This window comes from Chiloscyllium plagiosum, unplaced genomic scaffold (assembly GCF_037043375.1).
Source record: "Chiloscyllium plagiosum isolate Xiang-an unplaced genomic scaffold, Cpla_swu_hap1 HiC_scaffold_29, whole genome shotgun sequence".
Lineage (NCBI taxonomy): Eukaryota > Metazoa > Chordata > Chondrichthyes > Orectolobiformes > Hemiscylliidae > Chiloscyllium > Chiloscyllium plagiosum.
Genome location: NW_028270167.1, coordinates 36944818 through 36966908, shown reverse-complemented (window position 1 = coordinate 36966908; position 22091 = coordinate 36944818). Strand labels below are relative to the sequence as shown.

The window sequence follows — 22091 nt, the reverse complement described above, 5'->3', positions numbered from 1 at the left end:
CCTTTCCTAATGGCATTGTGGGTTTATCTACAATACATGGACTATAGCGGTTCAAGAAGGCAGCTCACCACCTTCTCAAGGGCAACTAGTTGCTGGCTCAACTACTGAGACCCACATTCCATAAGTAAATAAAAAGAAATTGGAATCATGTTGCAACTATGATATGAGCTTGGTATTGGTCAGATGCCTTCCTCAATGGTCAGGAGTTTCATTCTTGTATTTTTGCGCTGTTTGTTTCAGTCCCTCCAGATAATCCAGTGATCAGCAGTGGGCCTGTCGTCAGCCTGAAAGTGGGAGATTCTCTGAACCTTACGTGTCGTGCAGATAACGCCAAGCCAGCAGCTGTCATCACATGGATCCGAGATGGAGAGCCATTGAAAGGAGCGACCTACATAAAGGTGAGAACAGCCGGCACCAACTTAGATACAAGCAGCGGCAATGCTGACTCCAGGATTTAGGCAGTTCAGTGGGATGCAATATTGGGATTGACTGGGACGAGGTAGAATGGAATGGAGCAGCTCAGATTGGGATGGGGTGGAAATGGTTTGATGTATGGGGTGAATGGGATGAGGATGGCTTGAATGGGATGGGTTCAGGTGAAATTGGGTTGAGGGAGATGGGTTGGGATGGCATTGGGGAGAGTCGTGGCTATGTGAATCTGGTTGATGAGGAGGAGGAAGGGGTGACGGGGGGCCTGGTGAAACTGAATGGGTTGGGATTGGTGTGTGGTGGGATGGAGTGGGTTGGGGTGGTGTGTGGTGGGATGGAGTGGGTTGGGGGTGTGGTGGGATGGAATGGATTGGGGTGGTGTGTGGTCAGATGGAGTGGATTGAGGTGGTGTGTGGTGGGATGGAGTGGGTTGGGGTGGTGTGTGGTGGAATAGAATGGGTTGAGGTGGTGTGTGACATGTCAGAATAGGTAGGAGTGGTGTGTGGTGGGATGGAGTGGGTTGAGGTGGTGTGTGGTTGGATGGAGTGGGTTGAGATGGTGTGAAGTGAGATGAAGTGGAGAGAGAGTGAGATGAAGGAGAGAGGAGGAATTAGCTGTGTTTTAGGTGAGTTAGTGTGACTGGCCGGGTTTTGATGGGTTGTTGGTGGCAGTAATAGCAATCTGACGACAGCAATCTAAAGGAAAGGTCACACTGACACCCTTCACTCCAACCTAGTAGCTGAAACAATCATGATGTGGTCAGAAATACAGAAAAATAGAAGACCTCTTAGCAATCCAATTGTGGACTAATACAGCACCTGTCTTTAATTACAGTTCATAAGTTAATCATTGTCTGAAGTAAGAGTGTAAAGCTGACACAGCTGAATGTAGCTGATTAAACAGCTCTCTCTCTCTAACTCATTTTAAAATTAAATTAACTTCCATCCTTCTCAGGTTTCCTTTCTCCATGAATTTAGTGCTCATCGAGGCGAGGGATGATTGTGCTGGAGAATGAGCTGTTCTCTATCCCAGCCCCCTGTCAAAAACCCAAACACAAACTGCGTGGTTTGAATGCTAAGGAAAGCTGTTTTTACATTGCTTGGGAAATAGGTCGCATCCCACACCTTAGAAGTGCTAATGCTATCCTTTTCCATTATCACAGCAGCCATTCTGTCAGCTACCTGAGATTATTGTACTTAAGGAAGGCCTGTGTTCACAAGGAATTATTCCTTGTTTATGTATGTCTTTTGACATCAGATAGTGTTAACTTCAAAACAAGATCATTAATTGGAAAGTACTTTTTCACATCAAGAGTAGTGGAGATCTGTATACCTCTTTCCCAGCCCCGAAAAGGCAATGAATGCTGGGATCTGAAAGATTTTGATTAGTAAGGGACATGTATCAAAGATGGTAAATAAAGGTGCACATCAATTCTAGAATGACAGGAGAAGCTCAAAGGAATGAAGGTGTTTTGTTCCAAAGTCCTTTTCTAGTTGCTGTTTAACCTCATTTGAAATGTAACTCGAATAGGTCTGGAGTTGGCAGGAGAATGTTCCATGATGCATCATTGAAGCAGAAATGGTAAAAATCAAACAGGGAAGCAAAATTGTAGTGAAAACTATAACCCTATCTCAGGTTGCAGTCTTTAACATAGCAATAATTCATCCAACTGTGTTGGAGCTTTGCAGAGTGACATTGTATGTATTTAGAATTATTGTACTCTTTTTAATGTTGATCTCCCAGCAAAAGTCTTCATTGCTGTCATTTTTGGAGATGGGAGGAGCCAACAATTAGTGAGGAGCAGAAGCCTGAGACTAACCACAAATATGAGCAAGTGAAGACAGCATTGAGTTGCATACATTACCCCTACCACACTCTGTTAACTCAATGTTATTACAGTTATACGCTCCTTCTTAACACTTTTCTCTGGTTGATGGTCTAACTATTCAGATGAAAAAAAAGTGTTTTATATTAACAGTTTCCATCTCACTGAGAAGGCTTTAAGTCAATCCAGATTCAATAATCTGCTTAGAAAATCCTACTTAAACTTTGACCGCTGTTACAAATAGCACCACAACAGCTGAGACAAACTATAACATCCTAAAACAATTCACACTATTCTAAATAAAATAACCCATAACTTACTTTAATAAAAAAAATTCAACCTCTCTCTCAAAGCTGACAGATTCTTGAAAAGATTCCAGAACCAGAACTATTTGTTCATTCTTTTTTAAATATATTGTCAACAGTGTTGTGATCAATTGAAGACAGATCAATTTTTGCCATCTCCTGGGCTTGTTTGCTTGTTTTTCATTTTTTAATATCTTGAAGTGCTCTTACATACAAAAATAAACTTCCTTTCCCTTCACCAAATCACTGTGCTTTCTTTCATCTATTAACCACCACTGATACATCACCCATGTTTTCCAGTTGAATAATGCAACTGGAAAGCCCATGCACATGCAAACCGTCAAAGGTGAGGGAGAGGGGGAAGGTGGTAAGTAAAAATGAGTTGAAATTGAAGATAAATGAGTCCACCCCCTAAGGTGCCCATATCTCTCTACTCTGAATTACTGGTGGACACTATGTGCTCCCTCTCCAAGGATACCCAAGCACGAATGTATATCCTGGGTTATTGTGAAAGAGATTAGCATGAGATCAATTCAAGTAAACTAATTTTTAAAAATTACTGACATGCACATATGAAAGGTTGTATGCACATGAATACAGATTATAGTAAAGAAAGATAGCTTGGACAAATTAGAGTCCATAAAAAGTAAAATTTCATACACTGTAATTTGTGACTCAGTTGGCTTCAGGATGAATTCTGAGTCTTAATGCTTCTAATTTAAAAATGTAAATGACTAGGTTTAAAACCGAAAGAACTGTGGATGCTGTAAATCAGAAACAAAAACAGAAATTGCTGGAAAAGCTCAGCAGGTCTGGCAGCATCTGTGGAGAGAAATCAGAGTTAATGTTTCAGGTCCTGTGACCCTTCCTCAGAACTGATGTTGTAGATGATTAGTTTTTTTTTAATCCATCTGGAAATATGAGTACTGGGTTGACTTCTTTTAAGAACTCTCTGCAGCATCATCCTGAACAATTATAAAAGCAAACTCAGCTGGAAACTTCTCAGGTGAGTTGGAGAAACAGGGAGGGAGCCCAAGTTATCCCATTTCAGGAGCTCCATAAGCTTTTGTCATCAGTTTTGCTGATAAAGATAAAAAGTGTTTGCTTATCATGTGACTGTCCTCTCTAAATGACCGTTAATTCAAACATAATCCAATTATAACCTGATTATAATCTCAGATTTTTGAATTTCTTTTCTCTGCCAGTATCCCACTATTCAGGTGATTTAGTTTAATGTCTGTTTCTAACCAGTGGTATATCTGGACATTGAACCATATTTCTTATTCTATTAGCACAATCAGAGTCCTCTGAAGTAATTGTCTTTGGGTTCTTCTTTGCTGCATTGCCAACTCCAAATCAATTGTTTTGAAATGTAGGATATATGGTAATGCAAACTAGCTGTTTATTTCAGATGTGATTTCAAGTCACTTTCATTTTTCAGCCTTTATATTCAATGTTTTGGGGTTTGTTGTGTTTTAAAATGGAGATACTATACAATATTTTTCACTGTATTTTGTAACAAAGCACACATGAATCAACAAATACGGAGGAACCTCGATTATCCGCATATCAATTATCCGAATTTTGGATTATTTGAAGATCTCAAGGTCCCAATAGAAACATTACATCAGAGAGGTATTTCAACACTGATAAGGGGGTGGTGTTGGTGGGGTGGGGCACAGATGAATGGAGTTGGGAGCAGACAGGGGATGGGGAGTGGACGTGGGCAGGATGGGAGGCAGACGAAGGTGGGGGTGGGGGCAGACGGGTGGGGCATGGGTAGATGGAGTTGGGGGCGTGGACGAGTTGGGGGGGGCGCAGACGGTTGGGGGGGGCGTGGGTGGATGGGTTTGGGGGATGGGACCAGGATGGAGGTGGATTGGTTGGGGGGGGCAAGGGCAGACAAGGAGCATGGGTGACGGGGCGTGGGTGGGGATGGACGGGTTTGGGGATGAGGGTGGATGGGGTTGAGGGATGGACAGGGGCTGGGGTGGGGCAGATGGGGGTCGGGGCGGACGAGAGCACGATAGGGGCAGACGGGGGGAGCAGGTGGAAGGTGTTGCGGGTGCGGACAGGGTTGGGGGGGGGCAAGGTGGGGACGGATGGGATGCGCGGTGGACAGGGTTGGGGGATGATGAGGACTGGGGTGGGGGCAGATGGGGGGCAGCGGGGGCTCACGCGCAGTGTGCTGCTGCCTAGTCTTCTTAACAGGGAGTGGGCTTAGCAACTGCTCGCTGTGTAAATCCCATCGAACTGATGGGGGTGGGTGGAGTTACAGCAATGTAACAAGTGTGTGTCTGCTCAGAAACAAACCCTGAGACAGAGATGGGGAGCAAGGTAGGCAGAGTGAGGAAAAAAGAAGTTTCAGAAAACTCCGAGCCCTAGAGGAGAGGCATTGAATCAATCAACCGAAGAATCAATTATCCAAACGAAATAGTGCCCACCCATCTCGTTCAGATAATTGAGGTTCCTCTGTCAATCAAATAAACCAAATCAAATAAAATGTAATTTTGTTCAAGGTCAATTCAGATTTTCAGGTGATGGGTTAAAAATCATTATTTAACCTTAGACACATCTTCAAGACAACAACCAAAGAGACCAATACATTAGTAGGGGGGAAACATTACCTCCACACAAGCTCAGGAGAGGGAAAGTGATTAGACTTAACTGAAGAGAACAATTTTTTGAACCATTTCCGAAACATTAGCTTTGTTTCTCTCTCCACAGAAGCTGCCAAAACTGATGAGTTTCTGCAGCATTTTGTTTTTATTTGCATTTATATTGCTCTTTTCATGTCATCGGGAGATTCCGAACAGCGTTATAGCCATGAAGAACTGTTGATGCGTAGTCACTGTTGTTATGTTGGCAAAAGTGGCAGCTGATTTGCTTAGAGCAAAATCACATTAACTGGGGAAATAATTTGTTTCTTTGACCGGTGCCATGGGATCTTTCATATCCATTAAAGAGCCAGATGGGATCTTGGTTTAATGTCTAAAAAAAAAGCTCTCTCTCAATACTGCACTGGAGTGTCAGCCTAGATAATAGCATAAAATACCGGAGTGAGACTTGAACCCATAGATGTTTAAAGCTCTTTTACTCAGATATTTAATAATAAGATTTCTAACTGCACAACAGAAAAGTTATATTATTGGAGCAGGAATGAGAAAAAATTGAGTTAATTCCATTCCAAAAGTTCTGAGAAGTGGCTTTAACAATGGAGGAGATATGTGGGTTCAAATGATACAGTGAAGGTAAGAATGTCAGTGTAAGATGTGGTCACCATCATTTGGACTTAGAAAAGACATGAGAGGTTGAGAGGGAGTCATGGCTTAGTGATTTTGCTGTTGTATTGTGATGAGAGTACTGACATTTTGCCATCTGAAGGACATTAATGAATATAAAGTGGAATTGACAACATAGGAGTGGGATTAGATGAAGAAAAGGAATGACCTTTGATATAGAGAAGAAAGAGAATGGCAAACAAGTCAAAGGCTTAGTCATCAAATACGGCACAAAGACAGAGCTTGGACAGGTGGATTTTGAAAAGTAGATGTAATCTTGAACACATAATGAATCTATTTACACATAAACTGACAGGAATTTTAAGGGACATTAGTTTTCCTGAATTTCGTGTTCTTTTCCTTTTTGTCTGAATTATGCTGCAGTTTGAACTAGTTGATTGCATCCTTACTAAAGATAATAAACAGTAAGTCATTATACTGAAGCTCAGAACAATCCTGATCCAGCCGAATATCTCCTAGTATCCAGCTCCACATTTTTCAGCATTCTTTGTGTTGTTTGTCTCCGTATCCTCAGAAGTGTTCTTCATTTCCCTCCACAGTTTCACACTGTCTATAATTACTGTGACATTGCAAAGTTTCTCTGTGCACATTATCAAGGGAAAGCTAGACAAAAAAATGTATACATTGCTTCTCAATATCTTAGGATGTCCCAAAGTGCTTGACAGTCAATGAGTACTAGTTGACAAACAATTACAAACATAAAGCAAGAAATACCACAGCTAATTAGGCCTCAGTACATTCCCACAGATAGAAAAACAAAAAAAAACAGAAAATTTGTTCTGATCTTCATCAGATTAGAGTCACAGGATTTTTTTAGATTGATTCACGAAATGTCGTCATTGCTGGCTGTGTTCAGAATTTATTGCACACACTGAATTGACTTTCAGAAGGTGGCGTTCTTGGATCACTGCAGTTCATGACGTTTAGGGACACCATCAGTACTGTTAGGAAGAGAATTCCAGGATTCTGACTCAATGATAGTGAAGGAATGGTGATATACAGAAGAACGCCCCAGACCACGTCGAACACCACTCTCCGCCCGCTCCCCAGCCAACCCCCCTAACCCTGTCCAACACTGCCCCTCCGCCTGCCCCCTGTGCACTCCCCACCCGGCCCCCAACCCCGTCCAACACCACCCGCCCCAAACCCCATCCAACACTGGCCACTCCGCCCATGCCCCTGCCCGCCACCTGTCCAATTCCCGCCTGCACCTTTATCCCGTTCCCCCCACCCACCCATACCCTGTCCAACACGGCGCTCCTGTCCACTTCCTCGCCCGCCCTCATGTCTGCTCCCCGCCCACCCCCAACTCCGTTTCCCCCAACTGGCCCAAACCCCGTCCAACACCGTGCCCCCGTCCGCTCCTCGTCTGCCCCCCCCCCCCCGTCCACTCCCCACCCGCACCCAGCCCCGTCTAACATCGCCCCCTCCAACATTGCCCGCGCTCCCCTCTCCACTCCCCACCTGCCCTCAACCCAGTCAAACACTGCCCCCCAACACCGCCTCTAATTACTATAGGAACACACTCAAATATATGAATTAGAAACAGAAATAAGCTACTTATCCCTTCAATTCTACTTGGCGATTCAATAATATCATGGCTGCTATGAGTACTCCATGTTCCAGCTTACTGCCATTCTTCTTCTCCTTACTGAAGAATCTCCAATGGTTCAAATCAAGCAAGTTTCTTTCTCCTGGATGTTGGTGACCTTCTTGAATGTTGCTGGAACTGTACTCATCCAGGCAAGTGGAGAGTATTACATCACACTCCTGACTTATGCCTTAAAGATGGTGAACAGACTGTGGGGAGTCAAGAGGTGAGTTACTCACTACAGGACTCCTAGTCTCTGATCTGCTTTTATGGCTACAGTATTTAAATGGCTAATCCAGTTCAGCTTCTGGTTAGTGTTAACATCCTAGGGCATTGATATTGAGGTGAAGCAATATTATCAAGATGTTTAGACAGTCTCTTTTTGGAAATGGCCATTGTTTGGCACTTGTGTGGTGTAAATGTTATTTATTACTTAGTGGCCTAAGGTTGAATGTTGTCCATTAGATATAGGACACATTGATACATACTAAAATCTTTTCAGTGAAATTACATCCTTTTAGGTTTACACCCAAGGTATCTCCAATGATTGTGCATTGTACCAGGGTTTTCAGTTTCTGGTACATTTTGAAGGCTTATCCATTTCTTTTAGATCCTTTGGAGGTGCTGACAGCCCGGATTATTTACTCAAATTGTTGGATTGGCTTTGGAGCCTACAATCTTCCAATACCAAGGCCAATGGGGACCCAACCAAACTTCTACTAATACTCAAATCACTTCCTCCACAGAGACTTCTGAAAGATGGGAAAAGAGAGAGTATAATCAGCAGTCTGCATGTCCCGCCATCAGAAATTGAAAATGGGCAACGTATCATCTGCAGAGCAAAGAACGCAGCGGTCCCAGAGGGCAGGGAAACAGAGGTCACGATCGATATCCAACGTGAGTTGTCTTTTCCAATTCTGATATTCCACTTTCCATATGTCATTGGCCATGAACGCAAACAATGCACCTTATCCAATGGGCCTCTGGGGTAGGTTTTCAGCTTCTGCCCAACATGCTGTCTTCTATCTATTGATGTGAGTAGAGATATAAAATCACTGCTGTCCATAATAGACAACTGAAATTCAGTGAAAACTAACATCAGGGGCTGAATTTCGTTTTCAAATGCCTAAAATATGAAATGGGCACTTACCTGATTTTCAAGATGCACACACAATTCATGACTGAATTTTCCAAGTTTTGCATTTTCAGAGTTCAGCTTTGCAGTGCAATGTACAATCCCCAGTGGTATATGGGAGGAGTGCTAAGGTGCATGTGGACTGGTTGAACTTCAATGATTGCTGCCCTGATCCTCACACTGTTAAAAGGATAACACTTCTGAGACCTATGCTCCTTCTATGCCCTCTCCATTCCCATCAGATTTCCTATATCCAATCAGAACACAATGCCACTCAATGCCTCCCATCGATCATAGAATCCCTGCAGTGTGGAAACAAGCCATTTGGCCCAACAAGTCCATACTGACCCTCCGAAGAATAGCCCACCCAGACCCATTCCCCTACCCCATTACTCTACATTTATCCCTGACTAATGCACCTAACCTACACATCCATGAACACTATGTGAAATTTAGCATGGCCAATTCACCTAACCTGCACATCTTTGGATTGTGGGAGGAAACTGGAGCACTCGGTGGAAACCCATGAAAACACAGAGTTAATGTGCAAACTCCACACAGACAATCACCCAAAACTGAAATCGAACCATGTCCCTGGCGCTGTGAGGCAGTAGTGCTAACCACGGAGTCACAGTGCCACCCCATTTATCCTCCATTGCCAAACAGTTAGTATCCTAGTTCTCAGAAGCCAGGCAATGGGAATTATTTTGAAAGCAAAGAAAAGAAACACTATTTCTACAGAAAGTAAGTTTAATCGCTTACATGGCAATTCAGGCGTGTAAACAAACAACTGTATACTCAGAAATCACATCAAATGTAAAGTATTCTATTTTCATTTCTTTAAACTGTCAAGCATTCACTTCAGTAGCTCTTTCAATGGACCAACTGCTGAACTGAAGGGATTCTTAGTACTTGGAACTCAGTGGTGTTCATAATAGCCACAGCTTCGAGACACAAAAAAAAGTTAAATATTTCCATTTCAAAGCCATTCCTTTAACAATCATATGTAAGGATGTTACCATCTCAGCTGATGTTATTTTTGGATTGAAATCTGACTTGATAGATCATATGCTTTCTTGATTTTATCAAGGTAGCTTTCACTGAAACACACACACACACAAAATGCCATAAATGCAGACTGAAATATAAAATTGAAGATACAAAATTAAAATAGAGTAAACCAAACTATTTATATGTAATACACATTTAAAAATGGTGATTCTCAGGGTAAATTATAATCACTCCTGTATAGTATTGATTCCAGATTTCTCTATCCTACATTGGGCTTAATTTAACTGTGGCTTTAGTTCCCCACCTTGATAATCTTATAGCCCCTTTCTGGAGCCATTCCATGCTGAGCTTTTACTTTCTCAGCTTCAAACAACTCCTTCAGGTCTGTAACCAAACACTTCTCGTCTGGAACTTTCAAACTAAGTTGCTTACACTGAGGTAATCTATTTCTTAACAGTGCTAAAACGTCTCCTTTCATCATGAAATACTGTTTTACACATCCAGCTTCAGTCAAACCTTTTGCAAAAACTGCCAACCTGAAATTTACAGCATGCATTTTTCCAAGCTGTGTGAGTCTCGCCAAGGTAATCACTAAACTATTTCAGACATACAGACCAAACTGTATGTGCCACTAACTCTTAACTGAATTCAGAAATTAATTATATTAAAACAGTGTTATTAAACAATATGCTATCAGCCATGAAGGAAGTTGATTGGGTAACAAAGGCAAGTATTGTGATATCACTTTATGGGAATAGGCAAAGATCTGATCAAGGAAGCAGGATAGAAAGAAGCATTAGACAAGCACCTAATTAATGTAGTGCGTTGTTCAGTTGTTGCTGTGAATAATGGTGGTTGCAGAATAGCTCAAGTAAATCTGTCTATCCTGTAATAGATCTCAAACTTACAGCATACCAATCAAGAATGGATGATTGGTGATAATGTAAAGGACTAACAAACCCAATATGGCGGCAGTGTTGTATGTTTGAAGACCGCAGCTCAAGATTTGGTGCAAGAGTTTGAGGCTGTACATTCACTGACGTTGTGCGAATCAGAGTTTCTATATAATTAGTACATTATTGATGTTACAGTCAAGTTAAGGACCAGCAGATTTAAAAACAAAATATGATTAGCCCATTTTAACCTATATCACCATGCTACAAAATTCCATATTTTTTAAAGAAAACAGAAATTATTACATATAAATGAGTGCAATAAAACAAGCACTATTAACTTGGCGCAAAGGAGCCTTAGCAAATCTAGGGTCAGTGGGAATCGAGAAAGGCTCTTTGCTGATTAGTAATATCTGACTGTAGGAAGGTGGTTATGGCTGTTGGAGATTAGTCTTCTAAGCTCCAGGACATCTCCACAGGAGTTCCTCAGGGAAGTGTCCGAGTCCCAGTGATCTTCAGCTGTGTCATCAAGACCTTCCCTCCATGATAAGATGAGAAGGGATGTTCCTGATGGTTATATAATGTTCAGCACCATTCACAACTCCTCAGATACAGCAGGGGTACATGTTCAAATGCAGAATGAACTGGACAATATTAAGGTTTGAGCTGACAAGAGGATCGTAACATTTGCACCATGCAAGTGGGAGGCAATAACCATCACAGGACAATATAACTACAATCCCTTCACATTCAATAACATTATCATCACCAAATGCCCCACCATCAGCATCCTGGGTATAACATTTGAATAGAAACATAACTGGATTCACTATATAAATGCAGTGGCTACAAGAGCAGCTAAGAGTCTAGGAATACTGTAGCAATTAATTTACCTTCCAAAGCATTTCCATCATGCACAAGGCACAAGTCAGTGAGTGTGATGGAATACTTCCTACTTGCCTGGATGGGTGCAGTTCAACACACTCAAGAAGCTTGACACCGTCCAAGTCATGCAGCCCACTTGATTGGCATCACATCCACAAACACCCACTCCCTCCACCACCAATGCTCAGTAGCAACAATGCGTACTATCTACAAGGCACATCATAGAAATTCACTAAACCTCCTTCAATAGCATCTTCCAAAATTGTTACCATCTAAGGACAATGGCAGCAGATACATGGGAACACCACCACCTGCAAATTCCTATCTAAGCTACTGATTTGCAAATCACCGTCCCGATTTGGAAATAAATCACTGTTCCTTCAACCTCACTGGATCAAAATCCTGGAACGCTGTCCTTAACAATAACAAAGAGGTATCAATACCATTGGTACTGTAACGGGTTGAAGAAAGCAGTTCACTACTACCTTTTCAAGAGCAATTAAGAATGGGCAATAAATGCTGCCCCCGCCATCAAAAGCCACTTTCCTCAATGAATAAACTAAACTTCACATATTTTGTGTTAAGTTTATTATACATTCAGGTTTACTTAGACCATAAGACATAGGAATGGAAGTAAGGCCATTTGGCCCATCGATTCCACTCTGCCACTTAGTCATGGCTGACGGGTGTTTCAATTCCACTTACCCGCACTCTCCCCTTAATTCCTTGTGAGATCAAGAATTTATCAATCTCTGCCTTGAAGACACCCAAAGTCCCAGCCTCCACTGTGCTCCATGGAATGAATTCAACAGGCGCACCACTCTCTAGTTGAAGAAATGTCTCCTCATTTCCATTCTAAATTGATCCCCTCTCATTTTAAGGCTATGCCCATGGGTCCTAGTCTCCCCACCTAACTGAAACAACTTCCCAGCATTCACCCTTTCTAAGCCATGCATTATCTTGTAAGTTTCTATTAGATCTCCCCTCAACCTTCTAAACTCTAATGAATACAATCCCAGGATCCTTAGCCATTCATCATATGTTAGGCCTACCATTCCAGGAATCATCTATGTGAATATCTGCTGGACATGTTCCATTGCCAGTATGTCCTTCCTGAGGTGTGGGACCCAAAATTGGACACAGTATTCTAAATGGGGCCTAACAAGAGCTTGATAAAGTCTGAGAAGCACATCGCTGCTTTTATATTCTAACCGTATTGAGATAAATGACAACATTACATTTGCTTTCTTAATCACGGACTCAACCTGCAAGTCAACCTTTAGAGAATTCTGGACGAGCATTCCCAGATCCCTTTGTACTTTGGCTTTATGAATTTTCTCACCGTTTAAAAAATCATCCATGCCTGTATTTTTTTCCCAAAGTGCAAGACCTCGCACTTGCTCACATTGAATTTCATCAGCCATTTCCTGGACCACTCTCCTAAACTGTCCAAATCTTTCTGCAGCCTTCCCATCTCCTCAGTACTACCTGCCTGTCCTCCTAACTTTGTATCATCGGCGAACTTCGCCAGAATGCCCCCTGTTCCTTCATCTAGATCATTAATGTATAAAGTGAACAACTGCGGCCCTAACACTGAACCCTGCGGGACCCCACTTGTTACCAACTGCCATTCCGAAAAAGAACCTTTTGTTCCAACTCGCTGCCTTCTATCAGACAGCCAATCCCCAATCCACGCCAATAGTTCACCTCAAATGCCATGAGCCCTCACCTTACTCAGCAACCTCCCACGAGGCACCTTATCAAAGGCCTTTTGGAAGTCTAGATAGATGACATCCACTGGGTTTTCCTGGTCTAACCTACTTGTTACCTCTTCAAAGAATATTTCTTATTTCCCTAAGATTTCTAGTATAAGACACAGCAATCTTCAAGTTATTTCCACATGTAGAAACCATTTATAAAACTGCCAATCCAATGAATATATGGATTAGAAACATAGACAGAGCGTTTGACCTCTCAACCCTGTTCTGCCATTCAATGAGGTCATATTTTTATGTTTCCAATTCCACATTCCAATTTATGACTAATAACTTTTGATTCCCTTACCTAACAGTAATCTATCACCACCTTAAAATCTCACAACATAGAGAGTGAAAAGATCCTCTCATTAGCATCCTCAAAGGGTGACCCCTTATTTTAAAATGGTGCTTCCCCCCCCCCCCCTGCTCTGGACTGACCCCTCAGAAGAAACATCCTTTCCACATCCACTTTGTCAAGACCATTCCAGATCATACCATCTTCAATCAAATACCCCTGACTTTTCTAAATTCAACTGGAAACAAGTCGAGTCTACACAAAGTTTCCCTGTAAGACAACCCACTAATTCCAGGTATCAATTTAATAAACCTCCTCTGAACCACCCCAATGTATTTACACCTTCTGGAGAATTCACCTCAGCTCTGGCTATTCTCAGAAGTAAACCTTCCATTTGGTCTCTTTAATTGTGGATGCATCAATCTCTTATAGATTCATAAAGTTGGACAATACAGAAACAGATCCTTTGGTCCAACTCGTCCACGCTAACCAGATATCCTAAAATAATCTAGTCCCTTTTGCCAGCATTTTGCCCATATCATTCTAAACCCTTCCTATTCATATACCCATGAAGATGCCTTATAAATGTTGTTATTGTGCCAGCCTCCACTCTGACAGCTCATTCCATACACACACTACCCTCTGCGTGAAACAGTTGCCCCTTAGGTCCCTTTTAAATCTTCCTCTTCTCACCTTAAACCTATGCCCTCTAGATTTTGACTCTTCTACCCTGGGGAATAGACTTTGGCTGTTCACCCTGTCCCTGCCCCTCATGATTTTATAAACCTCTATAAGGTCACGCCTCAGCCTCCGATGCTTCAGGGAAAACAGCCCCAGCCTACTCAGCCTCTCCCTATAGCTCAAACACTCCAACCCTGGCACCATCCTTGTAAATCTTTTCTGAACCCTTTAAAGTTTCACAACCTATAGCAGAGATACCAGAACTGCATGCAGTATTCCAAAAGTGGCCTAACCAATGTCCTGGACAGCTGCAACATATCCTCCCAATTCCTATATTCAATGTATTTACCAATAAAGACAAACATACCAAACGCTTCCTTCACTATCCTGTCAACCTGTGGCTATAGGTTCAAGGAACTATGAACTTGCACACCAAAGTCTCTTTGTTCAGCAATACTCCCCAGGACCTTACCATTCAGTGTATAAGTCCTGCCTGATTAGTCTTTCCAAAATGCAACATCTCATATTTATCTAAATTAAAGTCTATCTGCTGCTCCTCAGTCCATTGGCCCATCTGATTAAGATCTCGTTATACTTGGTAATCATTTTCAATGTTCATTATACCTCCAATTTTGGTGTCATCTGCAAACTTACTAACCGTATCGCCTATGTTCACATCCAAATCATTTATGTAAATAACAAAAAGCAGTGGACCCAGCACTGATCCTTGTAGCACACTGTGGTCCCTTGTTATTGTTACTTATTTATACTTCTATGCCGATTCAGCTGATTATTTCGCATTAAGACATTATGAGGCCTGTTATAGATTATCTTGCTAGCTTCAAACTGTGAATTATTCCAGTTCCTTTCCCTCACATGATTCAAACTTGGATTAAAATCCATCTGCAATATGCTCAGTATATTATTCAGTTTCACGGGCTTGCCTGATAAAAAGTCATTTACTTTGGCAATCTTTTCAGTGAGCTACATAACTATAGAACCGCATCAGGTCCAAACTGCAACGATAATCCTCTCTCAGTAAAAACTCAGATCAAATGAAGCCAGGCAGCCTTTTCTAAGCCCTAACTACTTCCAGGATAATGCAGTCTGCTCTGAGTTATTTTCAAACTAAACTTTAAATTAGTTATACCTCATTTAAAATTTCTTCTTTGATCATATGAAGAAAATGGGATTTACAATCTTTCGGAGACCACTGAATGCTTTTAAATTAACTTCGGTCTCACTCCTAAAACAAAAATCACCTTCTAGAATGTGCTTCTTTGCAAGCAGTTTAGACATCAGATTTCCTGATCTTCAGCTAAATAAACCCACCTGCTGTTTTAAGATCTTATTTTTCTAGCGGTTAAACATTTAAGTGTAATAGACTCTTGCTTTAATTGCATAAATCGCATTTCTACAGTTAAACTTTAATTCTTTAAAGTAAAACTTATATAATTAAACCCTATCAACCATGAACTAGATACTCACAACACAGAACAGTGAATACCTCATTTGTGGGATTGGTGATGGATGGGAACAATAAATTGGTTCAGGAGAGTTGTGCTATATAATCTGTTTTTCACTGGGCAGAACATGTGGGAAGGCCATTGATGAATCCTTAGGTGCCATTCCTGCACAAAGACAAAAGTAACATGCAAACAGGAAAACAGCGCCACCAGGATGTGTGGTTAAAAAGCTGATATGCAGCCAAACAAAAGCAAAATGAACAACTGATGAATCTCCCCGCAAAGTTGAGATGTTACAAACCCCCTACAGGTCGGAGGATCTATAAAAGATGAGGGAGTTAGTTACAAATTCATCATTTTGAACTGGAAGTCCACAGATTTCCAATACAAATTTCAGCTTTTAAAAGCAAGAGTGAAACTACACCTTGTCTTAGAAGCTAATTGACCAGACAGTGAAAATAAAGATAGCCATTGGAAATGCGGGCTGCATAAATGCAACACTTTGTACCTGTCTGATGAGGATCAGAAAGACCCTGTTGCACTGTGGAACATGCTAGATGGTCAGGTTGTGTGAAGATGAACATCAGTCTATGCTAATTATAGCTGACGTTTTACAGACACAAGAAACTATTGATCAGCTTGTCAGCAGGTGCTGTGATAAGATCAAGGAATACAATATTTCAGAAGCTGAAATGCTGAACAAATAACTGAGCCAGTTATAGCTTCAATGCCAGTTTATGGGAAAAAAATCACGATATTCACACATAAAGAGATGGGAGACAATATCAATCTTTTGAAGCTGGACAACAATACCTGTAAGTGTTGGTTGCAGCTACCAGTATTGGTATGGTAGCCAGGACACAGGCAAAGCATGTGGAAGGTGCAGTCTCCTGCATCCACCATGACGTTGTCTTGCATTCCTGAGGGGAGGCGAAGGCCTAGTCGTCGTAACATTGAACTTTTAATCTAGAGACCCAGGTAACGTTCTGGTGACCTGTGTTCAAATCCAGCCATGGCAGATGGTGAAATTTGAATTCAGTAAATAGCTGGAATTAAGAGTTTAATGATGACATGAATCTATTGCTGATTGTCGGGGAAAACCCCATCTGGTTCATTAATGTCCTTAAGGGAAGGAAACTGCCATCCTTATTGGGTCTGGCCTACATATAACTCCAGACCCAACAACCAGAGGTCACACAGGTACAGCGTTCCAAACATCCAACAGCATTAAGACGTCCTTAAAAAATGTTCAGCCAATTTATCACCAGATGACGACTAGATAATTGACTCATATAGTGAGCTGACATTCAGCGCAGTGAGCATCAAAGTATATTTTGGCTCAGTGATACCAACAGAAACCTTTACCACTTTTTCCAGGTTATATGCCATAGCTACAGGATCAGCATAATCTATATTCAGGGCATGCGTAAACATCTTTCCAGTTCACACACTGAATTCTATGCTCCAGCAGAAGTAGCAGGTGATGATTTGACCAATCAACACCACACAGACCGCATGCAGTTTGAGATCTATCACGCTCAAATGTCAATATAAAATATTCATCCAGTCACCCCAGATATTTTATATTGTAGACCTGACAGTAATCATTGCCAACCAGAGTGTAAAGACCTGGCCTTGATCACCATTCATGGTATCGTCAAGACAATGACAAAAATCTGAGACCACCATTCACAATCCTGTGCTTACACTGGCAGTTCACATCATCACCCAAATGGGCTGAAACACAATTTGAACTGAATATGTTTTCCCTTCCCCAAACTTACAAAGATTGCACTGTGGAACTAACACAGAAATACTATACAGCAAACATCTGGACAAACTTCCTTTATTTGTGTTGCCCCCAGAGTACACTGTCCATTACATGAATGTCATGGCAAAAATGATAGATGCCCATGACTGGCACCTAAGTAATGAATAGCTCAACCTGAACATTGGGCAGAAGGTTTAAGTAGAGCACTCAATAGGTGGTGCCCAGAATCCAGCAGAAATCATCAGCAGGTACCAACTGACATGAGAGTGTAATAAAACAAGTTAGATAGGTTTGTTCCACTGAGGCAAGGAATGATTTGGAGATGCCAGTGTTGGACTGGGGTGTACAAAGTTAAAAATCACACAACACCAGGGCACAGTCCAACAGGTTTAATTGGAAGCACTAGCTTTCCACCTGATGAAGGGGCAGCGCTCCGAAAGCTGTTGGACTATAACCTGGTGTTGTTTGATTTTTAATTTTGAGGCAAGGAAGGAATGGTAAGGTGAGGGAACCTTGGGTGACAAGAGATGTGGAACATCTAGTCAAGAGGAAGAAGGAAGCTGACTTAATGTTGAGGAAGCAAGGATTAGACAGGGCTCTACAGGCTTACAAGGTAGCCAGGAAAGAACTGAAGAATGGACTAGGAGAGCTGCAAGGGGGCATGATGCTATCCTTGATAGGATTAAGGAAAACCCAAGGTGTTCTACACTTATGTGAGGAACAAGAGAATGACCAGAGTGAGAGTAGGGCCAATCAGGGATAGTGGAGGGAACTTGTGCCCGGAGTCGGAGGAGGAGGGATGGTCCTTAATAAATAATTTGCTTCTGCATTCACTAGTGAGAGAGACTGTCTCGTTTGTGAGGACAGTGTGAAACAGGCTGATATGCTCGAACAGGTTGATATTAAGAAGGAGGATGTGGAAAATTTGGAAGACTTTAGAATGGATAAAACCCCTGGGTTGGATGGGATATACACAAGGTTTACAGGAAGCAAGGGAAGAGATTGCTGCGCCTTTGGCAATGATCTTTGCGTCCTCACTGTCCACGGGAGTATGCCACATAATTGGTGGGGGGGAGGGGTGACAAATGTTATTCCCTTGTTCAAGAAAGGGAATAGGGATAATTCTGGGGATTATAGACCAGTCAGTCTTACATCGGTGGTGGGCAAATTATTGGAGAGGATTCTGAGACACAGGATTTCTGATTATTTGGAAAAACATAGCTTGACTGGAGATAGTCAGCATGGTTTTGTGAGGGGCAGGTGACAAAACAGAGCAGATAATGTGGTATATCTGGATTTTAGCATGGCTTTTGATAAGGTTCCCCATGATAGCCTCATTCAGAAAGTAAAGAGGCATGGGATACAGAGAAATTTGGCTGTCTAGATACAGAATTGGGAGAAAGTGAGGACTGCAAATGCTGGATATCAGAATCAAGACTGGGGTGCTGGAAAAGCATAGCAGGTCAGCAGCATCCGAGAAGCAGGAGAATTAATGTTTTGGGAAAGAGCCGATGAAGGGCTCTTGCCCGAAACCTCAATTCTCATGCTCCTCAGATACTGCCTGACTTGCTGGGCTTTTCAAGCACCCCAGTCTGGATACAGGATTAGCTGGCCCTCAGAAGACAGAGGGTGGTAATAGATGTAAGGTATGTAGCCTGGAGGTCGGTGACCAGTGGTGTTCTGCAGGGATCTGTTCTGGGACCTCTTCTTTTATAAATGACTTGGATGAGGAAGTGGAAGAGTGGGTTAGTAAGTTTGCCGATGGCACGAAGGTTGACAGGGTTGTGAATAGTGTGGAGGGCTGTTATGGATTGCAACAGAACATTGAGAGTTGCAGAGCTGTGTTGAGAATTGGCAGATGCATTTCAACCTGGAAATGTGTGGAGTGATTCATTTTGGAAGGTTGAATTTGAATGCAGATTACAGGGTTAAAGGCAGGACTTGGCAGTATGGAGGGACAGACCCGCGAGGTTATGCTCTTTAAAGCCCTGGTTAGACAACACTTAGAATATTGTGTTCAGTTCTGGCCATTTCATTATAGGAAGGGTGTGAAGCTTTAGAGAGGGTGCAAAGGAGATTTCCCAGAATGTTGCCTGGACTGGAGGGCATGTCTTATGAACAAAGGTTGAGGGAGCTGGGGCTTTTCTCATTGAAGCAAAGAAGGAAGAGAGGTGACTTGATGGCGGTGTATAAAATGATGAGAGGCATAGGAAGAGTGGATAGCCAGAGACTTTTTCCAAGGGTGGAAATGGCTATCATGAGAGGGCATAATTTTAAGGTGATTGGAGGAAGGTTTAGGCGAAATGTCAAAGGTAGGTTCATTACACAGAAAGTGGTTGGTGCATGGAATGCATTGTCAGCGGTGGTAGTAGAGTCAGAGACATTAGGGACATTCAAGCGACTCTTGGAAAGCCACATGGTAATAGTAAAATGTAGGGTATGTACATTAGTTTGAACTTAGAGCAGGATAAATGTTCGGTATTACATTAAGGGCTAAAGGGCATGTACTATCCTGCACTGTTCTATGTTCTCTATGTGGTTGGTAAATTTACATAAATGATCCAAGAAACAATCGGGGGGAACAGAGGCCATATAGGTACTTGAAAATAGGGATTGGTTTTCTAGACCAGGAGGCAATTGTTGATTGGGATATACTTAAGTCTTTCCATTTTCAAATGTGCATGGTGTAGATCTATGGAATTGTAAATGGAATCAAACACTGCAGTGATAACTAACAATCCCATTTATGACTTAATAATGGAAAGATGGACAATGATGGAACAGATGAAGATGACTGGGTATGAGACACTGCCAGCAATTGTATGGTTAAGGATACTTTGTCTCCAACAGCCACGACTTCTTTCCTTTGTACTAAGCATAACTTTAACCAGTTGGAATTTACCCATAACATCCATTAATTTCAGGCTTACGAGCCTTCTTCGATTCAGCCAAACAATTCCTTTAGTGAAAGGCAGTTACCTTCAGGTCGCCTCTTGATTTCAGCTTCAGTCCATGTCTATACCATGGCCATAATGAGGTCTGGAACAGAATGTCCTTGGTGGATTCCAAACCATGTGTCAATGAGTAGATTATTGCTGTGGATGTGCTCCATTAGTACTATCAAAGACACCTTCCATCATATTGTTGATGTTTGGTACTAGATTGATCATGTGGTATTTGATCAGATTGGATTTTGTCTACTCTCTATGAACAGGACATACCTGGACAAGTTCATATTTTCCTATATATTCCTATCTATATCCCTATGTAAACTCCATACAGTTGTTCACAATTTACATTCTTATCTGTCTTTGTGTCATCAGCAAATTTAACAACAATACAGTCGATCCCTTCATTCAAGTCATTAATTGTGAATGGTTGAGACCATAGCACTGATCTCCATGGCACTCCACTTATCACATCTTGTCAACCTAAAAATGACCCATTTATGTCTATTTTTATTTCCTCTTCACTAAGTAATTGTTGATTTAAAAAGAGAGCAAGACAGAATACAGGCAACTGCAGACCTAATGGTCATCAGACATAGTCAGGAAGATGAAGCTGAGGCCATCAGCTCCAAACTTATTAAATGGCAAAGCAGGCTTAAGCAGCAAATTTTGAAAATGACCGATTTTAGACAGCCACCTTCTAATCCCTATTCTCCATCTTAATACTCAGCCTTAGGTTTTTCTGCTTTTAGGGTATTTAAGAGAGGACTCTATCACTTCATACATGGTACCTCCTTGCATCTTCTCTATGTTTCTAATACCATAAAATTCAGGAATCACATTTTTCCATTTCTCGATCAAATAAAACTTAAGGCATCAAGTCTCTCTTCATAGCTACATGTTCTTTCTTCACCTATGATGTCCTTTTTTGCATCTTCTCCAACTTGTAACATCTTTCTGGGATGGGATCAAAGGTGGCCAAAGAACTCCAAATGAGATCCATGCAAATCCTTAACATTAGCCTTTATTGACTGATCCAGCTAGCTCAGCACCTTGCTTTCATTCATGTGGCAGCAAAACTTTGATGGACTGGTTAAGGATTAGTAAACGATCAGTTTATCTGCATTGTTCAATGCTTTCAAGTCAGGATCTGCTCTTGTTTCCATTTCTGTACCTATGGTACAGTCATGATATCCTTCCTGTGATAGAAAGACCAAAACTTAATTCCGAATGAGGTCTGGCGGAAGTTTTATTTAAAACCCTGTTACAGTGGCTATTGTTTGGTTAAGAATGGTCCAGTCTTGTCTTGGTCACATCCTCCCGGCACTGCACTTCAATATTGTGAGACTGATCAGTAACTAATCAGTACAGCTGGAGTACATGTCAGTATATTTAACTGGCTTGGATTCCTGATCTCACCTTTGCCCTCAGTGTCCTTTCATGCAGAACTGGTAAAGATGACATTTACTGTCCATCTTTAATGACCTTGAAGATGTTGGTGTGTTGTTTTTTTGAGCTGCTGCAATCCATGTGGTGTAGGTATGCCATAATGCTGTTAGAGTAGGAGTTCCAGGATTGACACTGAAGGAACGGTGAAAAGTTTCCAAGTCAGGAAGGTGAATGGCTTGGAGGGGAGCTTGCAGGTGATGGCGTTCCCATGTATCTGCTGCCCTTGTGGGTTTGGAAGGTGATTCAAAGGTATGTTGGTAAGTTGCTGCAGTGTTTTCTGTAGTTAGCACATATGCTGTGAGTGTGCATCAGTGCTAGAGGATTTGAATGGTAAAGCTGGTGAATAGT

At 41.8% G+C, this 22091-nt stretch overlaps 1 protein-coding gene across 7 annotated transcripts in view; it reads left to right on the top strand.

Moving 5' to 3' along the window:
• kirrel3a (kirre like nephrin family adhesion molecule 3a) overlaps positions 1-22091 on the top strand; it is a 638457-nt gene that overhangs the window by 474715 nt on the left and 141651 nt on the right. For all 7 annotated transcript variants that reach the window (XM_087976494.1, XM_043676912.2, XM_087976497.1 and 4 more), the window contains exons 4-5: positions 241-398; positions 8199-8349. In XM_087976494.1, coding sequence (XP_087832620.1) covers positions 241-398; positions 8199-8349 — 309 coding nt within the window. The remainder of the gene's footprint in view (positions 1-240; positions 399-8198; positions 8350-22091) is intronic.